The sequence below is a fragment of the Anolis sagrei genome, chromosome 2 (genome assembly GCF_037176765.1).
Source record: "Anolis sagrei isolate rAnoSag1 chromosome 2, rAnoSag1.mat, whole genome shotgun sequence".
Classification (NCBI taxonomy): domain Eukaryota; kingdom Metazoa; phylum Chordata; class Lepidosauria; order Squamata; family Dactyloidae; genus Anolis; species Anolis sagrei.
In genome coordinates, this window is record NC_090022.1 from 282,361,685 (window position 1) to 282,381,128 (window position 19,444).

Genomic DNA, 19,444 nt, shown 5'->3' on the forward strand with positions numbered 1-19,444 from the left:
TTTGGAATTTTGATATATAGATGAAAAACAATGACATAGCAATTCAAAATTGCAGAATAAATGAATATATAATTTATTATAAAATAAATGGATGACATGTGGATGCAGAAATCATTCACCACATAGGAAGCAATCAGACTGAACCAGGAATTAATTGATTACTACCAAATATGGAGGTGTGGGGCTGAAAGCTATCAAGCAGAGAAGCATCAGGTGAAATGATGTTAGGGAGGGAAGTTAGAATTCAGATAAATATTATAGAGGTGCATAGGACTGGTCTCCATAGGCATTAAAGCCCGGACTCAACTGTGACTTCTGGCTGCCCCCACAATTTCTCCAATTCCAATCAGTATAGCAAATTAAACTGAATTAATCTGGTTTAGCTCCTTATTAGTATGAGTCAGAGGATGATTTGGAGTTTGCTTGGGACTCCAGAGTATCTTCATAGTGTTGGGAGAGTGTGGACAGTAGGATCAGGTTGAAATCGGACCACTCCATTTTCCACATAAGACACTATTGCAATTTCTACTCTTAGCTGACCACAGAATGGGCTCTGTCCTTCTCAGTCACATGATGTTGATATTAGCAGAGGCTCTTATCTAAACATGCAGAAGGTAAGAAGGTGGATGGACACCTTTTCTGATGTCAGCACAAGACACCTGTGATGGTCAGGAGGTCACATGGAGCCAGCTTAGAGTGCTGACAATAACACAGATAATAAAATGGTCTTGGCCCATCTGGACTGTGGCTGGATCTACACTGCCATATAATCCAGTTCAAAGCAGATAATCTGGATTTAGAAACTGGATTTTATGGCAGTGTAGATGAGGCCTACGTGGGCTCCAATTCTTCAGTGCAACAGGTTTGGTAGGATGTGTGTGGTCAGCTCTGGGGCTAGTCTGGAGAATTTCAACTCCCGACTTGTCCCTGATTTTCCAGCAAATATAGACAGAGCCATAGTGACCTGAAAGGTAGTGTGAAATAGTGGTTAGAATGCTGGTCTGGAATACTGTAGATCTCTCAACTCTACAGATACATGAATCTTCATTGGAGAACTTGGTTCAGTTACTCTCTATCAGTCTGTTCTGCCTCACATTGTTGTTGTGAGAAATAAATGGATAAGCAAAACGTCATGTATATCACTTGAAGCTTATCGAGAAAAGGCAGGGTACAAATGCAACATATAGTTGCATACTTAACACAAGGGAAAGGGAATGACAGAGAAAGGGAGACTGGAAACCAGACATTTCAACTATTTGATAGGTGGATTAGAGATTAACTGCAATTTGGAGTTTTGTCTTGTGGACCAAAACCAATAAACCATCTTGTGGCAGGGTTGTTGTAGGTTTTTTCAGGCTATATGGCCATGCTCTAGAGGCATTCTCTCCTGACGTTTTGCCTGCATCTATGACAAGCATCCTCAGATGTAGTGAGGTGATGCTTGCCATAGATGCAGGCGAAACATCAGGAGAGAATGCCTCTAGAACATGGCCATATAGCCCGAAAAAACCTACAACAACCCAGTGATTCCAGCCATGAAAGCCTTCGACAATACATCAATCTTGTGGCAGCTTAATGGCTAACAAATGTTACTTCACATAAGCTTTTGTAGAGTCCAGCCTTTTTCATCAGATGCCAAACCTTGTGGATGAGAGCACTGAAATAGTGAGGCTGGTTTCCCACAAATTATGGATACTTAGGCATCCCAGTGGTCATGCTGTTCAGAGTATCTAATGGCAATGGCAACAGACTGAAGGATGATGCCTTTGTAGGAAAGTAACACTTGAACATAATGTTCCAAGTATAAAAATAAGAACAATGAGAGGGACATTGTGTTCATTGAAGAGGGATAAGAGGGAAGCAAGGAATGAAACCAGAGGCAAAAAACAGAGGGTATGTGATTTATTTGTTTGAGTTGATTTTTACCCCACTTTTCTCAAGGTGAGACTCAAAGTGGCTAACAATACAATAAGAACATACAAAGTAAAAATTAAACAACCACTTAGGCTGAATACTAATTGAGTTTTAAAAGTAGATCTCTTTTATAGGTTTGGTTACTAGAGTCAGGGATTTCCTGTATCACAGAGACCTTTTGAGATATGTGTGAGGCATTTCTGGTGTGTAGAACATTAATAGAGGTTTATAATGTTATGGAGACAGCAACATGTGAGGCATGACACTTCTGGAGTCCTATGAAGAATGCTTTATGTATTTGGAGTGAAAAATCTTATATCTGCAACTATTTGATCTATTCAAATCAAGTATTCATGTGTACTGGTTTTGTGTGCGTTTGTTGTGTGAATTGTTGAGGAACACAAAACTAAGTAGAAAACGGATTGAAAGTGTGACCCTGCAAATGTTTTCATGCATCTTTTCTAGTGCAGGTGATGACGTTCCAGTATCTTTGGCAATAGTTCAAGCTGGGAAAAAAGACCAAGGACTGTATCATTGCTGCTTGAAGAATATGTATGGGAAAGCCACTGCTGAATTTAGCCTCACTCCTGAAGGTAATGAGTTGCATATTTTCTCTTAGGTAAAATTACTGCAGTTTGACACCACATGAACTGCCATGGCTCAGTGCTATGGAATTCTGGTATCTGTAGTTTGTTGCGATGCCAAAGTCTCTGAGAGAGGAGGGTAACTACTATCTCACATATCACAGAAACCCATAGCCTCGAACCATGGTAGTGAATGTAACAAGCGGCTTTTATTCTGCCGTGTGAATATACCTGTAAACACAAAATATTATGACAGCTGCTAATTTGCAGTCTAAACACTAACTGTATTGCTTTTCCTCTCTCTACAGTGTTAGAACATCTTTCCAGTTTTCAGGATGTTGAAGGTAAACCTATGCAGCATTCTTTCAAATATGTCTCAGTAAGATTGTGCCACAGAAATGCCCAATATGTCTGTATATCACATAACTACAATTCATTTGTGTCAGGACTCATGAGAACTTGACTCTAAAACCCATTATTATGTTTGACCTGGAGGAAATGTGAAGTAGCCATACAGAAGAATGAATGTATTGGAGCATGTGTAGAGTACATTCCCATTACCATGGAGTAGACCATCTCAGAAGTTGGTACATTCTTGTTTTTGATGGTTTTAAGCAGGTTAGATGATCATCTTCCAAGGATGGATTCCTCATAGATTCTTGTACAGGCCTTTGGGATCTCTTTTAACTCTATAATACTATGTGTAAACTTATACTCAGATTTAGGGAGGTGCTTTATTGCGTCAGGAGTGACTTGAGAAACTGCAAGTTGCTTCTGGTGTGAGAGAATTGGCTGTCTGCAAGGATGTTGCCCAGAGGATGCTCAGATGTTTGATGTTTTACCATCCTTGTGGGAGGCTTCTCTCATGTGAGTCAGCAGTCCTGCCGGCACAACTAATTCCTGCTGATCTGCAGGAATTGTGTCGACTAGTGTTGTGTAGTGGTTTGGGTCTTGAACAAGGACATTAGAGATTTGGGTACAAGACACCTACTTAGATGAGCAGCTGGCAGTCATTCTCCCATCTTCATCAGGCATAAAGGATTATTATGTGGATAGAGTAGGAGAGAGAAGAGCTACGTACACAGCCTTTTGAAGTAAAGGCAGGTTGTAAATATAATTAATATATAAGTATAAAATGTCCCATATTCTGCTTTTGACTTTCATTTTTACTTCTTTTTTAAACATTGTTTTATATATTCAAAAATATGAGTATTCAAAAAATAAGAACTCAGAACAGGAGCTTGGTAAATTAAAGAGAGAGAAACCCAACTACACCTAAATATAATGCTTTTCTGAGCAGTTCCCATGCACATTTTGATATCTTCCTGGCTCAGGGCTCTGTATTTTTTTTTCATGTTGACAAGCTGTATATATCCATATATAAGTCAACCTCATGTATTACTTGAGAGCACATTTGGGGGGCAAAATTGATAAAAGATAAGATATAGTACTCACACTGACCTATGGATAAGTTGAATTGGAGTTTTTGGATTAATTTTTGATTAAAGTTTCTAGACTTGTACATGAATATATAGGATAAGATGTTGCTTTAGCTTGCTGGGTCCAAAAGCAGCCCTTGTGCCAAAGCAACTGGAGTGGCCCCTTTGGGACTCCACTAAAAGAAAGGTGCCATAACAATGAGATGTTTTCATATGAATATTCCTGGTGTTTTGACAAATGGTCTTTGGTTAACATTACATAGTTCAGGGCTTGGCAAAGAGACAGGCAATGAATTATGAGGCAAACTACCTCCTTATACCTTGCTGTTCCCTCATCACAGCCATAGCACTTTCCTGCACTCAAGCTAAATTGCCAAGAGGTTTTTTTTTATCACCACCACACCAGACATATCAGGCACAAACTGGGATCCTGTTGGTGATGTATACATATATGTAAAATATGCTGCACATGCAGGATGGATTAATGGCCATTCTACAATAGCAGGAGTGGAGTTGCACATACAGCAGTGTTGTGCATTGTGATTGTGCAGTGCAACTGTGCATTGTCCAACAACACTCACTCAGTATAGCATTGTGTTGTTATTGTCTACTGTTGCCTTAATGTATCTCTGCTTGCTGATATTTATGCAAGTCTCAGGGATTGTTGGGTTGCATCCATGTTGTGTTAATTAGCTTTAGCTCACCCTGTGGTCACTTGGTCTGTTTCATCAACTAGCAGGATTAATCATTCATTTGTTTTAAAACAGGTGCATGGCTTTTCATTTGCTAATTGCAAATGCCTCCTTTAGGTGCCTTTGCTGTTTGGATTTGATACATACAGGATGTTGTTCAGAGGGAGCTCTCAGTTAATTTTTGGAATGGTAGGAATGCCCCGACCTTGTCTGATTTTGGAGGCTAAGCAGGATCAAGTCAAATTGTTCTGTGGATAGATGACCTCCAAAGGAATACCAGGTGCTGTAATTGCCTTAGAGGAGGAGGACAATTACAAATTACCTCCGACTGTATTTTGCCTAAGAAAACCCTATTGAATTAATGGGACAGGCATGGATCAATGTGAAGACTCACATGTGTGTATAAGATTCAGGTAAATTAAGGCAACTGTATTTGTCTAAGAAAGTAAATTGTTGGGAAAAAGCAGAGCTTGGAAGAGTATAGTACCCCAAATCCCAAAAAATCCCAGGAGATACTGTCCAAAAATGTTATTGTGTCAGAAGCGACTTGAGAAACTGCAAGTTGCTTCTGGTGTGAGAGAATTGGCACATGGATGTGTTACCATCCTGTGGAAGTCTTGTCTAATGTCCCCGCATAGGAAGCTGGAGCTAACAGACAAGAGCTTACCCCCTATCTCACAGATTCGATCCGCCAACCTTCAGGTCAGCAGTTCAGCTGGCACGTGGGTTTAACCCATTGCACCACCAAAAAAGATAACTTGACTGTTTACTAATGGTAGGGATACATAAGTCAATAAACAATTGACAGTTAATATCTGTTCCGCAGTGGAATACTCTGCCTGAGAGTTTGGGGGAGTCAGCTTTTAAGGAGGTTTTTAAATAAAGGCTGGGTGGCCATCTGCTAAAGGTGCTTCAATTGTGCATATTTCCACATGGCAAGGGGATGGGCAGGATAGCTCTTGGGGTTTTTTGCAGTGCTATGGTGCTAGGATTCTAATTAAATAATGGCCTAAATACCCTAAAAGCAGCAGATATTCTCTGATCTTTGAAGCTAAACAGGATCATCCTAAGTCAGTGGTTCCCAACCTTTCCCTCTTGACCAGGGACCACTCTCCAACATTAGTACCAAAAGAGTTACAAATCAGTTTTTGGTCAACATTAGATTTGGTTTGGTTATTTGGGCGGTGATTCAGAAAATTGCATTGGATAGACCACATCAGCTCTAGTTTCTGATAGAGAACATATGCCATCCAGTAGTCGCCATCTGCTCGCCAACAGAAAACCATATATAATAATCTAGAGCTGATATGGTAGTAATAATCTTTCATAGGTAGTCAGCCTCTCCCCTCCCAACATCCCCATTGCCTTGGAACTATAAGAGGGTCTAGCAAGACCAGTCACTCTCATTGCCATGTAGTAATGGTGAGGCCGCGGACCATGTTTTCGTTCTTGTAGACCACTGGTGGTCCATGGACCACAGGTTGGGAACCACTGTCCTAAGTATTTAGATGGGAGACAGTTAATGAATACTAGGTGCTGTAGGCTTTATTTCAGAGGAAGGAACTGGTACATTCACCTTGAAGACACATCCATTCTCACATTATTTAAAACACATGGAGCCTGTGGCGTACAAGAAACAACTGAATTGGAAGCCAGTTTGTTTTTCTTCCTGTGTGGAAACAAAAATGAAGTATCTCTGAAGGCAGTCTTTCCAACCCAATATATTGTTATTGTAGAAATTGGTGCTGGATTGTTCAGCTATAATTTTGCAATAAGAAATCATTGGACAGAAAAGCAGCTCTATGAAGACATTTTTAAAAAATTGTACAATAGCATTGCCAGTTTTCAAAATAACCATAAGGCAGAGTCAAAATTTATGACACACAGAGTTAACAGTCAGGAAACAGCTTTTAACAATTTTGTGTTTAGTTAAATATTAAAGAAAATAATTGATTTTAGTTCAGTTAGTCATGAATTGCTCTGTAAAAATGTCAAACTGTCCATATCCATAAATTACATGATAGTCACAATTCTGACTCTATAAAATGCCTATACCCAAAATATGTGGGGGTTTTTTTTGGCATGTCATTCAATTTATATAAAAGAAAATGCTTTCCATCTATAAAATAGGGCATTCATAATAATTGATACCTATAAGGAACAAGACTATTGGTTCTCTAATAAAAATACTGGTATATTTTATTCTACCAAGTATAGTAAGGGGCACTTGGCAACCCTATCATGCATTACAGCCAATATATTAAGGATGTCATAAAGCAGCATTCTGGATAAAAATTACAGTTTTAAATTTATATTGCACAGCTCTGTATTTGTATAAGTGATGAAGATCTTTTGTCTATTATAGTTGAACAGTAAAAATGGAAGAATCTAGAGTATGCCTGAGATTTCCTCAAGATTTTTCCTTGTTTATTTGATAGGCTTGGAAGAAATTGAATTCCTCGAACTTATGTTCAAAGAAGACTTCATCTGCGATAGTTATTTGAGTAAAGGCCTGCAAGGGAGGATCACCACAGAAGAGTTACATTTTGGGGAAGGGGTCCACCGAAAGGCTTTCCGAAGCAAAGTCATGCAAGGTTTGGTGCCTGTGTTCAGCCCCGGCCACCCCTGTGTCCTGAAAGTACACAATGCCATTGCCTATGGGACCAGGAACAATGATGAACTTGTCAAGAAGAATTACAAGTTGGCATTGCAGGTAAAGGCTTGCTGTGTTTTGCTCTCCATGGGGCAAGCTTCCCTTGATGATGTACGGTTTTGCTTAATTCATTCTCCATGGTAAGGATGAACATTGCCCCAAAGTTTCTATGTTAGCATGCAAGATAGTATTTCTGTCCATGTTTTCTGTTGTGGAACATTTGGGACTTTTTTAGAGGTGAGGGTAAGCACAACAATAATGCTTTTCAAGTAAAACTCCTACCATAATATTTTGGCCACAAAGTTTGAAAATCTCTTGACAACAAGACACTATTTCTGTAAAGGACAAGAAAATATGAAAGTGCTGTAGACTCCCAACTGTCACTCATGGGTAGATGCCAGATAAATGTAGTTTCTGGTTGCTTGTGAGTTACTATTAAAATAGACCTAATATTATTACCTTATAGTGTACCATACCATAAACTCTGTATTGATTTGATATTAATTTTGAAATACAGTAATTAAAAGAAAGACAAAGGCACACTTAATGTCACATAGTTTATTGATTATCAAAATAACTTTGTGAATGCAGTATGCATTATTTATTCAGTTTCTTTGGTGGTTGCTGGAGCTCTGCTTAACTGAAAGCCTACTGTATTTGCATTCCAAGTTTAAGCACATCTGAGTCCCCATGGGGAGATGGGGTGGGATATAAATACATTTTTATTATTATTATTATTATCATATTACTAGCTTGGGTACCTGGCATTGCCTGGATTATTAGAAGTCATTTGTTTTTATTTTACAAAATGGATAAGTTGTGGGTGAACTACAATTCACATCATGCCAGGGCAACTCCCTGAAATTCCATCAATATTTAAAGTTTGTCATGTTGGGCAAGTTTGCTCTAGATGCATCATCGGTGGACTTCAGTGTGCTCTCCAGCTGCAGATGAATTACAACTCCCATCATGGTGGGTCAGTCCCACCAAATCCCTCTAGAACATTCAGTTGGTTATGGGGGTTCTGTGTGCCAAGTTAGGTCCAGGTCCATCATCAGGAGGGTACAGAGTGCTCTTTGATTGCAGGTGAACTATAAATCCCAGCCACTGTGGGTTACAGTTTGTGGAAATGGGAGCCTGTCTGTGGGCACCCCAGCTACATACACACACATATATTTTCACTTTTATTAATTAAGTATAAATAAGTATGTATGTATGTATAGATAGATAGATAGATAGATAAGTATATATAGATATATATAAGACTAGCCGTCCCCTGCCACGCGTTGCTGTGGCCCAGTCTGGTGAGCTGGAAAAGTAATGAGAAAGTGTTGATTTCTAATATATGTAATGTTTTTATGCTTGTGGGTAAACAGTATTTCTTGCTGTTCCTTTGTCAGTGTTGATGTGGAGATTGTCTGGTTTTCCCACCCTGGAACATGCAACATATAATTGTCCTTCTTTAGGGGTCCCTTTCAGATCTTTGATACTGCATCTGTCATATACATTGTGTGTGTGTGTGTGAATGGCTGGATGGCCCTTTGTCAGGAGGGCTTTGGTTATGTTTTCTTGCCCTGGTGAAGGGAGTTGGACTGGATGGCCTTAGGGCAGCATTTCTCAACCTGGAAAGTAAAGACCCGGGGGGGGGGGGGGAGGTCACCAAGGACCACCAGAAAACACAGTATTTTCTGTTGGTCATGGAGGTTCTGTGTGGGATGTTTGGCCCAATTCCATCGTTGGTGGGGTTTTGAATGCTCCTTGATTGTAGGTGAACTATAAATCCCAGTAACTACAATTCCCAAATGTCAAGGTCTATTTTCCCCAAACTCCATCTTGGTTCATATTTGAGCATATGGAATATTCGTGCCAAGTTTGATCCAGTTCCATCATTGTTTGAGTCCACAGTGCTCTCTGGGCGTAGGTGAACTACAAGTCCCAAACTCAAGATCAATGCCTACCAAACCCTTCCAGTATTTTCTGTTGATCATGGGAGTTCTGTGTGCCACATTTGGTTCAATTCCATCATTGGTGGAGTTCAGAATGCTCTTTGATTGTAGGTGAACTATAAATCCCAGCAACTGCAACTCCCAAATGACAAAATCATAATTTTTTGAGTGATGGTCATTCCTTGTGTTGCGAGATGTTTTGTTGCCAAATTTGGTGTGATTTCGTTCATTGGTTCTTTTGTTTTTAAGGTACTCATTATGCACAGAGCATTTATCTATATATAGATATATAGATATAGATTATTATTATCTACAGCTAACTGAGTCAATTGTCTCTGTTTTCACAATGCCACTGGTTTTTTCTTGTACATAGGAATGCTATGTTCAGAACACAGCGAGGGAGTATGCCAAGATATATGCTGCTGAAACAAAACCACTGGAAGGCTTTGGAGAAGTGCCAGAGTGAGTACATTTTGGGAGGGGGGGGGGGAGGAACTGTTTGTGCACTAACTGCAAGAGTTGTATGATGGAAGACATGCTTGGATCAAAAAACAAAACACATGAGAATCAATCTCACCATATAAAGAGCCTCGCCAACCCAATATGTTTTGCTCCCTCTGGCAAGGCAACAAAGGCACTTCCCTGATTCATTTCCAAATAATTATCTGCCCTCACAGTATGCAATAATTGTTCCAGCCAGAGTATGGAAATGCCGGTATTACTTTTTTGGACTAAACACCCAGAAGCATCCAGGCAACATGGTTGCTAGTAGCTATGAGTGAGGAAGAGATGGGAGAAGCAAGCACAACCACTGTGTTACAAACAGCTTTTGCTTTTACATCGTAACATGTAAATCTTTCCTTTCCCTCTTTCCCTATTTACAACTCCTTGGGACAAGAACTTTTCTTGTTATACTTGGAAAGCAGGGGTGGATAATTTGTGGTCCTCCAGATTGTTGGATTCCCATTTAGCCATCATCAGTTGTGTGGGATTATTGGAGTGTAGTCCAGCAACATTTAGTTGACCCCACCCCTCCTATAAAGCACTCCAGGTATTACTGGGGCTAATGCAATGTATCCAGAGTATTTTGATAAATGAAAGGGGAAGGCCTTCACCTTTGTCTGTGTATTGCATGTTGCTGTTGTTCACTGTGTAAAAGGTATTGAATGTCTGCCATACTGTAATGAGTCCCTCCGGGGAGATGGAGCAAAATATAAATAAGTGTGTTGTTATTATTATTATTATTATTATTATTATTATTATTATTATGCTAAAGGGATCAGATTCTGTCTGATCTTGGAAGCTAAGCATGTTCAATCCTGGTTAAAACTTGGCTGGGAGAGCACTAATGAATAATAGAATCATAGAATCAAAGAGTTGGAAGAGACCTCATGGGCCATCCAGTCCAACCCCTTGCCAAGAAGCAGGAATATTGCATTCAAATCACCCCTGACAGATGGCCATCCAGCCTCTGTTTAAAAGCTTCCAAAGAAGGAGCCTCCACCACACTCCGGGGCAGAGAGTTCCACTGCTGAACGGCTCTCACAGTCAGGAAGTTCTTCCTCATGTTCAGATGGAATTTCCTCTCTTGTAGTTTGAAGCCATTGTTCCGCGTCCTAGTCTCCAAGGAAGCAGAAAACAAGCTTGCTCCCTCCTCCCTATGGCTTCCTCTCACATATTTATACAAGGCTATCATATCCCCTCTTCAGCAGCATAATGAATACCAAGTGCTGTAGGCTTTTGAGTATTCTTTGCCTAGGAAAATTGTATGAATTCCATGGGGTCACCATTACTCAACAGATCACTTGAAGGCACACACATGATGAGTATGTCTATTATATGACATACATGATAATATGCATATGACTACATGGGTTATAGCTATACGTATTGTTATTCATTGTGTCATAGCAGCTCTTTTTAAAAACTCTTCACACTAATGAGGAAACTCTGTGCAAAGTGTCTAATAGGTGGCAGTACCAGCAGACCTTTCGAAAGGATTTGCTGTTCCAAAGCAGGATCACCATATAAAGCAAGCTCTTCTGAAGGGTGTTAACATTCCTCTTGCCCACTTCAAGGATGAGTGTTTCATTCCATCCAAGAAGCTTGATTTGTCATCTCTTTCCGTAAGATATTAGATAGCTACTTCAGATGCATCATTCTGAATCAGGAAAACATATCCTAGTGAGTGAGCAGTCCCACTTTATGCACACTTCATACAGATAATCTTCCATAATGGCCAATCCCAGACAAATGGGATCAGCACCTGCTGCTTCACATCCAGATTTGAACTCGGACTCTTGGCCAATTAAGGTAGACATTTATAGTTGTGCTTTTCACAGTTGCATCATAGCATCATAAAAGAAAGAGCCAGGCCTGCTCTCTTACCCTCCTTGGTTCTCTCCACTCAGCAGGGCTCTTACTTCAGCTTTCTATTCTGAGGCAGAAAGGATTTGTTCAAGCAAGACGAAGGTGCAGAGCTATGAATAGAGTTCATCTGTAGAAAATATAAAAGATGTAAGCTGCACAGCTGCACCCATAGCACTGAGCCTGAGATCCAGAGATGATTAGAGAGTAGGCTTAGGGCTCTCTCTCTTTTCTTTAACAAGACACTACCGCAATCGTACTTACTGTATATACTCAACTATAAGCCAAGCTCCATTAAATTTCATCTACACTCAAGTTGCTGATGATATAATAACAAGCTGATGTTAAAAGGGCTAGAAAATTTGACAAGCCCTACAAGTTGGAGCAACAACTAATCCGAATTTATGTACCGCATATACTTGAGTATAAGCCAACCTGAATATATGTCGAGGCACCTAATGTTATGTATCATTCCAAAAATAATAGAGAGTAAAATAATAAATGAAACAATAATAGAGTAAAATGATAAATGTAATAATAACAATAATAAATAGAGTAAAATAATAAATGTAATAATAATAATAGAGAAAAATAATAAATGTAAATAATAGCAATAAGAGAGAAAAATAATACATGTAATAATAATAAATGGAGTAAAATAATAAATGTAACAACAACAACAGATTAAAATAATAAATGACCTTATGTGGCTTTTATATTTTTGTATTTTCTGGTGGACTTGGGGGTAGGGGGATGTACTTCTTACTTTTTTCCTACTTTCCTATCATCTTTTTAAATATTCTCCCTCTTTCGATGTTATTCTTAAAATCTTAATAAAAAACTATTATAAAAAATAATAATAAATTACCTTGACTCGAGTTTGAGCCGAGGGGGGAGGGGGAGTCAGCCTAAAAAAGGGTTGAAAATTTTGGCTTATAATATGAGTTTTGAAGAATTTTCAAAATGGATGCACAACATATATAAGCACTGTGGATCTCTAAAGAAAATAATCTGGTTCTGACATGCCACAACTATCCTTCTCCTGGTGTGTATGCAATATTTCAAGGATATTCAACATTATTATCAACGACAGTCAAGTTCATACTGAGCTGATTAGAAAGTGTCAGCTGTGGTTTTGTTCCAGGACACCACAAAATCCATGGATGGTAAAGTTCCATTATATACAATGGTGTACTAAAATGGTGCCCCTTACGTGAAATGCAAAATCAAAGTTGTCTTTGGATTATTTTGGGGAATATTTTCAAGATGTGAATGGTTGAATCTGTGGATACATAATCTATCCATATGGAAGGTCAACTGTATTTTTATCTGAATCCGTTATATCTCATTCAGCTTTTTCCAACCTGGGGCCCTCCAAATGTGTTGGACTACATCCATCCTTTCCAAACCAGGATGGCTAATGCCCAATTCTTAGGCCTTCTGCAGATGATGGGAATTGTGGCCCAATACATACAAAGCATATCAGGGTAGGGAAGACTGAATTTGGTTCAGCTTGTCTGCTGTTCCCCAACAAAACACAATACAACCAGTGACATATATAGTAGGGTCTCCTTTTCGCCACCATTGCAGTTTCTCTTCCTTGATTGATCGGGTATCCTGTATCTCTTTTAGTTCGATTTAAGTGATAAAACTGCTAACATTTGTTGTGGCATTGAAGCATGTGAACTTTGCCACAGTTTCAGTTCCTTGTTTCCCTTACTTTCTGTGTTGGAAGTACATGTGTGCATAGCTAAAACATTGCAGAAAGAAGATTTTATTTGTATGTATGCCTGCCATCAGTTAGTATTTTATGGAATATTTTATGCATTGAGAGCCAGCATGGTGTAGTGGTTTGAACATTGGATTGTGACTCTAGAGACCACCTGTTATTTGACTACAACTTCCAGCATCCCTAAGAACTATGGCTGATGGGAGTGACAGTCCAACAAAATCTGGAAGACCACAGATTTACCAGCAAAGATAGTGTTATTAGATAGTTCCATACATGCTTCTTATGGTCATTTAAAATTATATTCTTGCTTGTTTTGATTTCAGAATCATTCCTATTTTCCTTATTCATCGTCCCAAGAATAACGTCCCTTATGCAACAGTGGAAGAAGAATTGATTGGAGAATTTGTGAAATATTCTATTAGGGATGGTAAAGAAATAAACTTCACAAGAAAAGACTCGGAAGCTGGCCAGAAGTGCTGCACATTTCAGCACTGGGTATACGAAAGAACCAGCGGCAGCCTGCTTGTAACAGATATGCAAGGTGAGCACCAGGTTGTCCCCTTTGTGCTGCATTATATAAAGCTGTTGTATGTGATTTTTAATGGTATTGAACTGGACAACAGTGGAAGGGTAGTGGGTAGATTGAGAAGGGACACATTTCTTCAGCTCATGCTCCACCAAATAAAATTATTTTTTTGTCCACAGTTTGGCAAAAATATATTGAACACACTCAAGATAGGTCCGTGGTTCTCAACCTGTGGGTCCCCAGATGTTTTGGCCTTCAGCTCCCAGAATTCCTAACCGCTGGTGAACTGGCTGGGATTTCTGGGAATTGTAGGCCAAAACACCTAGGGACCCACAGGTTGAGAACCACTGAGATAGATAATAGGTAGATAGGTAGTGATTATCTATTTAATAGATTTATCTGTCCATTGCATTTTTATTTCCAACAAACATGATACCTGGAATACTGTGTCCAATTCTGGACACCACAATACCTGGAATACTGTATACAATTCTGGGCACCACCATTGAAGAGAGATATTGACAAGCTGGAATGTGTCCAGAGGAGGGTGACTGTAATGATCAAGGGTCTGGAGAACAAGCCCTATGAGGAACAGCTTAAAGCGCTTGGCATGTTTAGCCTGCAGAAGAGAAAACTGAGAGGAGACATGATGACCATGTATAAATATGTGAGGGGAAGTCATAGGGAGGAGGAAGGAAGCTTGTTTTCTGCCACCCTGGAGACTAGGATGTGGAGCAATGGCTTCAAACTACAGGAAAGGAGATTCCACCTGAAATTTAGGAAGGACTTTCTGACTGTGAGAGCTGTTCAGCAGTGGAACTCTCTACCCCGAAGTGTGGTGGAGGCTCCTTCTATGGAGGCTTTTAAACAGAGGCTGAATGACCATCTGTTGGTGGTGCTTTGAATGCAATTGTCCTGCTTCTTGGCAGAGGGTTGGACTGGGTGGCCCATGAGGTTTCTTCCAACTCGATGATTCTATGGTAATGGGATGGTCGGAGCACAGGGTCTTCCCCTGCTGTCCACTGGCTATATTGTTTATTTGTTATACACAGACCAAAGCTTATCTCCAGCAGAAAACATGGCATTCAGGACTTTCATCCTCCTCATTCTATCCTCATAACAAACCTTTAGAAAGGTAAAAGATTGAAAATGCCCAAAGGTTTCCCACTTCACTCTAAATTCTAGTTCAGCAATCTAACCACTGCATTAAAATAGCTGTATGGTCAGTTTGGTGGATTTATCTAAAAGGTGTGAGTCAACATATATGTCAATCCTGTTGCCTCAAGGGGCTTACTGTAATTGAGACTAACAATAGTTTTCTGGCTGTTACATAAGGCAATTTTTCATAATTCATAAAGCAACTGAGATATACACAGTAGTCTTCTGATGTCATACATAGAATTGCTTTTGAAATGAACATGAGTGCATAAAGACATTCAGTGGAGTCAATCCTCCATAATCATGGAGCTGGTATTATATGACTTGAGGCATATTTTGCCCAACTCCGCCATTGTTCCTATTAATTTTTATTGTTATTAAGGCACTGAACCCAAAACAAAGACTATTTTTAAGAACAACTAGAATGAACTGCCTCCAAAAATTAAATATTTGATATAGCATGTATCAAGAAAGTGATGATATGTACATAAAGAATGAAGCTAACAAAGACTCATTTGTGTGCATTTGTGTGTCCTTTAAAAAATGTGCAATGTCCAGTGTGTAACGGGGGGTTGCTATTTTGTTTTATAGGTGTCGGAATGAAACTGACTGACGTTGGCATAGCAACACCAGCCAAAGGGTGAGTGAAAAAGCACTTTTCTCCCTGACCTGCTTTTTGACTTGTGGCAGTGCAAACTGAATAAGGAGGGTGGCAGGGCAGGAAATCTATTTTCTTCCATAGCTCTGCAAAGCAAAAGAATTGCAGTGGGACTTTCCTCTTATTAACTCCCAGTTGATAAAATGTTGATAGAAACATAAGGATGTTTTGTTTGCTTGTTTGTTTCCAAAATTCAGTTTTTCAACCAGAATCTGGTTTTACAGACTCTGTTTAAGGATAGAAATCCCTAGCTCCCAACACACATCTCCAGAAATAGTGGCATACTGCCCAAACAGGAAAAAAACAAGAAACCAAGTTTGATAATATTTCTTAAGACTTGACCTTTGAATTGATTTCCTAGAAACACAAGTTATACACAATCCAGATAGTTCCTGCATATGAGCTGCTAGCAGACATTTCCGACGATCCAACTCTGCCTATCTTCATTCTTAAGACCTACTGAATTTACTTTGGCATCACTATAGACTTAACTCTGTATCATGGTTAGCTCTGAAAATGAATGAGATGGAATTCATGTGCAAAATCAGAAGGGTTGCTGTGAGTTTTCTGGGCTGTATGGCCATGTTCCAGAAGCATTCTCTCCTGATGTTTCACCTGCATCTATGGCAGGCATCCTCAGAAGTTGTGAGGTCTGTTGGAAACTAGGAAAATGGGAATGACCACGGTGGGAAAAAGAACTCTTGTCTGTTGGAGGCAAGTATGAATGTTGCAATTTATCACCTTGATTAGCATTGAATAGCCTTTGAGATAGTCATTGAAATGCTTCCAGTTACCCAATCATGGTAAAGCACTACTCTAACTAATTTACCCAGAAATACTTTTTTTAAAAGTGTAGTACTTCTTATGAAATGACATAATTAATCCTGTTCCCTTAAATGTTGGCCATCTTCTTTTCTGTTAGCAAGAACTTTAAAAATGTAAGTGTAAAAAGGGAAGCACTGGGTAAAGAAGCCAGCAAGATATGATTAGCATGAATTGTGTGGAAACAAGAAGTAGAGTGATTAGCTTTTCAGCAACAAGCTGGGTACATTATGATAAAGATACAGAGCTTCAGTGTCCTTGTTCTTGCATGCCTTCTGGTCATTCTGGGCATATGATCTGTCTGGAGGTTTCCTAGGCTAGATTTCTTCAGAGGGGATTTGCCGTTGCCTTCCTCTGTGACTGCAATGGTACATTTACACTGTAGTTTGACACAATTTTAACTGCCATGGGACCATGTTAGCCTTCTCTGACAAAGATTCCTGGTGCCTCATCAAACTACAATTCCCAAGATTTCATAGCATTGAACCATGGTAGTTAAAGTGGTGTCAAATTACATTAATTCTACAACCTTGTTTTGACCAGGAACCACTTGACCAAGGACCACTCTCCAACATTACTACCAAAAGGGTTACAAATCAGTTTTTGGTCAATTTGAGATTTGGTATGGTTATTTGGGGTGCTAATTCAAAAAATTGCATTGGATAGACCACATCAGCTCTCATTTCTGATACAGAGCATATGCCATCCAATAGTTGTCATCTGCTCGCCCACAGAAAACTATATTTAATAAGCTTCGGCACTATAAGAGGGTTTGCGAGACTAGTTGCTTTTGTTGCAACGGTGTAGTAATGGTGAAGCTGTGGACCATATTTTAGTTCTTGCAGACCACTGGTTGTCCACAGACCACAGGTTGGGAATCACTGGTGTAGATGAACCCTAAGAGAGTGTTACCTACCAAAAATCACCCACTGAGTTCCCATGGCTGAACTGGGAATTAAACTCTAGTCTTCCAGAGTCCTAATCCAGCCTTCAAACCACTACACCATGCTACTTCGCTTTCAGTATAATATGAGTGTTTATTTCATCCTTTCCCTTATTCAGATTTGCTCAGTTCACAGCACTCTCAAATCAACAGAAAGATTTTCATCAAGGTTTTATATCCCTTTTGTGTGCTGCAGAGAGGCTGTTTAAGTCCAGCAATTCTCCTACAAGATGCATAAAGAAAACAGGGAACAAGATGTAAGAGGCAAAAACTATTCTAGGACATAAAAGAGAGAAGAGGTGTTGCAATTATTTCTTTTCTGAGGCCTCTGCAGTGACTATGAATATTTTCTTTCAGAAAAGCAGAGGGGATAATCAAAGAACACACAGAAAAAGAAATAGGGAAGGTTATCATTGCTGGGAGGAAACTGAAAGAATGATGGGATGGAGACTATTCACAATAGTTCTTCCTTTGTAAATTCAGACTATCCAAGAGCACCATATTATACAAAATTAGTGTGACTCCTGGTGCCAATTTGCAAGTGAAAGTAGAGGAGGATAGATTGGAAAATTGTCTCAGCCGCATATGTTAGTCAAAAACTGGAGCATCCTTAACAGTGAATAACATGAAGATTCTAGAAGGAACAAGGTTTTCCTGACTTCATAATTTTGCAGAAAGACAGATATTGCAATTTTCTCTTCACAATTACAGCAAAATACAATAAAATAACATTGTTTATTTCTCTTTCCACCTCCCCCTTAACCTTCCCTGCTGACTTCCCATTCCTTGGGTAGGAGACATATTTTCTCAAGATATATATAATATATATCTTCCTAGGTTGCAGCTCTGGCTAGTATCCTCTAGCTAACAATTCTCTTTTTTATGTGTGGGGATCGGGTAAACATAAAAAACATGCCGCAGACTACTGTCGCTGTTCTCTTTGCATGCCAAGAAGGAACACAGTTGACTCTCCTTGAGTGATATTAAGTCATCCAACCAACTTGGCATATAGCACATGGTGTCAAAGTACGATGGGATCTGGTTATGGGAAAGGAGCAACTAATACCACCGTGGTAATTTGTATGTTGACCTTAAAAGATGAGAGTGCATTCAAGGCATCCCAGATGAGAGAGGATATTTCTGCTGAAGCTGCCTGTGAGGAAGTGGGATAGTTGTTCCCAATGGAATCCAGTAAGTCAGTGGAAGAGTGACAAGGATTCAATTAGAGTTGTCAAATCTCAGGACCTGGCTTTGAGGCTCTAGTTTTTGTCAGTCATGTCCTGATGGGTGCAGATTCCCCAGTTTGGGTGGACTTTGCTCCAGGTGTCATGATGAAATATGATATATCGTTTGAAAGGATTGTATGAAAGATGAATGAATGATAGCTAATTTGGCTGAAGACACCATTCTGAATCATTGATTACCTGCTTGCTGGACTGTAATTAAAAGTTGCTAATGAGAACTGAAATGCTTCACCTGTTGTAGTAAACTGCTAAAATTAATAAGAACTGTGACAAATGATTAACTTTTGGGGGGAAACAACTGCTTACATTAATAAGAGACAATGTCTCTTTTAAGTTAAGGATGTTAAGAAGGAAGTCAACACAGTGCTGCTTGCTTTACTAACACCAATTACGAAGAGTCAACATCTGCCCAGAAACTGAGATGAAATCAATATGTTCCAGGATGAGAAAATGTCTATCATTCATTAACAACTTTGGGACAACTTCAGTGAAATATTACTATAAAAGAAACATTCTAACATTCCAAAAATTGTGACAGACAGCAGAGCTGTTCACTTGCCTCTCTGCTCCATGGGAAGGACAGAGATGGTGTATGGAGAGCATCAGATCTGCTATTGGAAAGCCGAATTCTGGACACTTGCTCCTTTTCTCAAGGGAAGAGGAAGGGATGTTTTCAAACTCTTAGATTTTGTGCAGGGAGTCAGGTTCTGCTGTAGGAAAAACACAGCAGGACCTTGATATTGCAGATACTTCTCCAAGGAGGGAG

At 39.5% G+C, this 19,444-nt stretch overlaps 1 protein-coding gene across 1 annotated transcript in view; it reads left to right on the plus strand.

Annotated features, from left to right (window-relative positions):
- The window catches only part of ALPK2 (alpha kinase 2), a 63,319-nt gene that overhangs the window by 32,699 nt on the left and 11,176 nt on the right, over window positions 1-19,444 (plus strand). Inside the window, exons 4-9 of the mRNA XM_060759658.2 lie at window positions 2,380-2,507; window positions 2,807-2,842; window positions 7,068-7,342; window positions 9,602-9,690; window positions 13,651-13,868; window positions 15,603-15,651. Coding sequence (XP_060615641.2) covers window positions 2,380-2,507; window positions 2,807-2,842; window positions 7,068-7,342; window positions 9,602-9,690; window positions 13,651-13,868; window positions 15,603-15,651 — 795 coding nt within the window. The remainder of the gene's footprint in view (window positions 1-2,379; window positions 2,508-2,806; window positions 2,843-7,067; window positions 7,343-9,601; window positions 9,691-13,650; window positions 13,869-15,602; window positions 15,652-19,444) is intronic.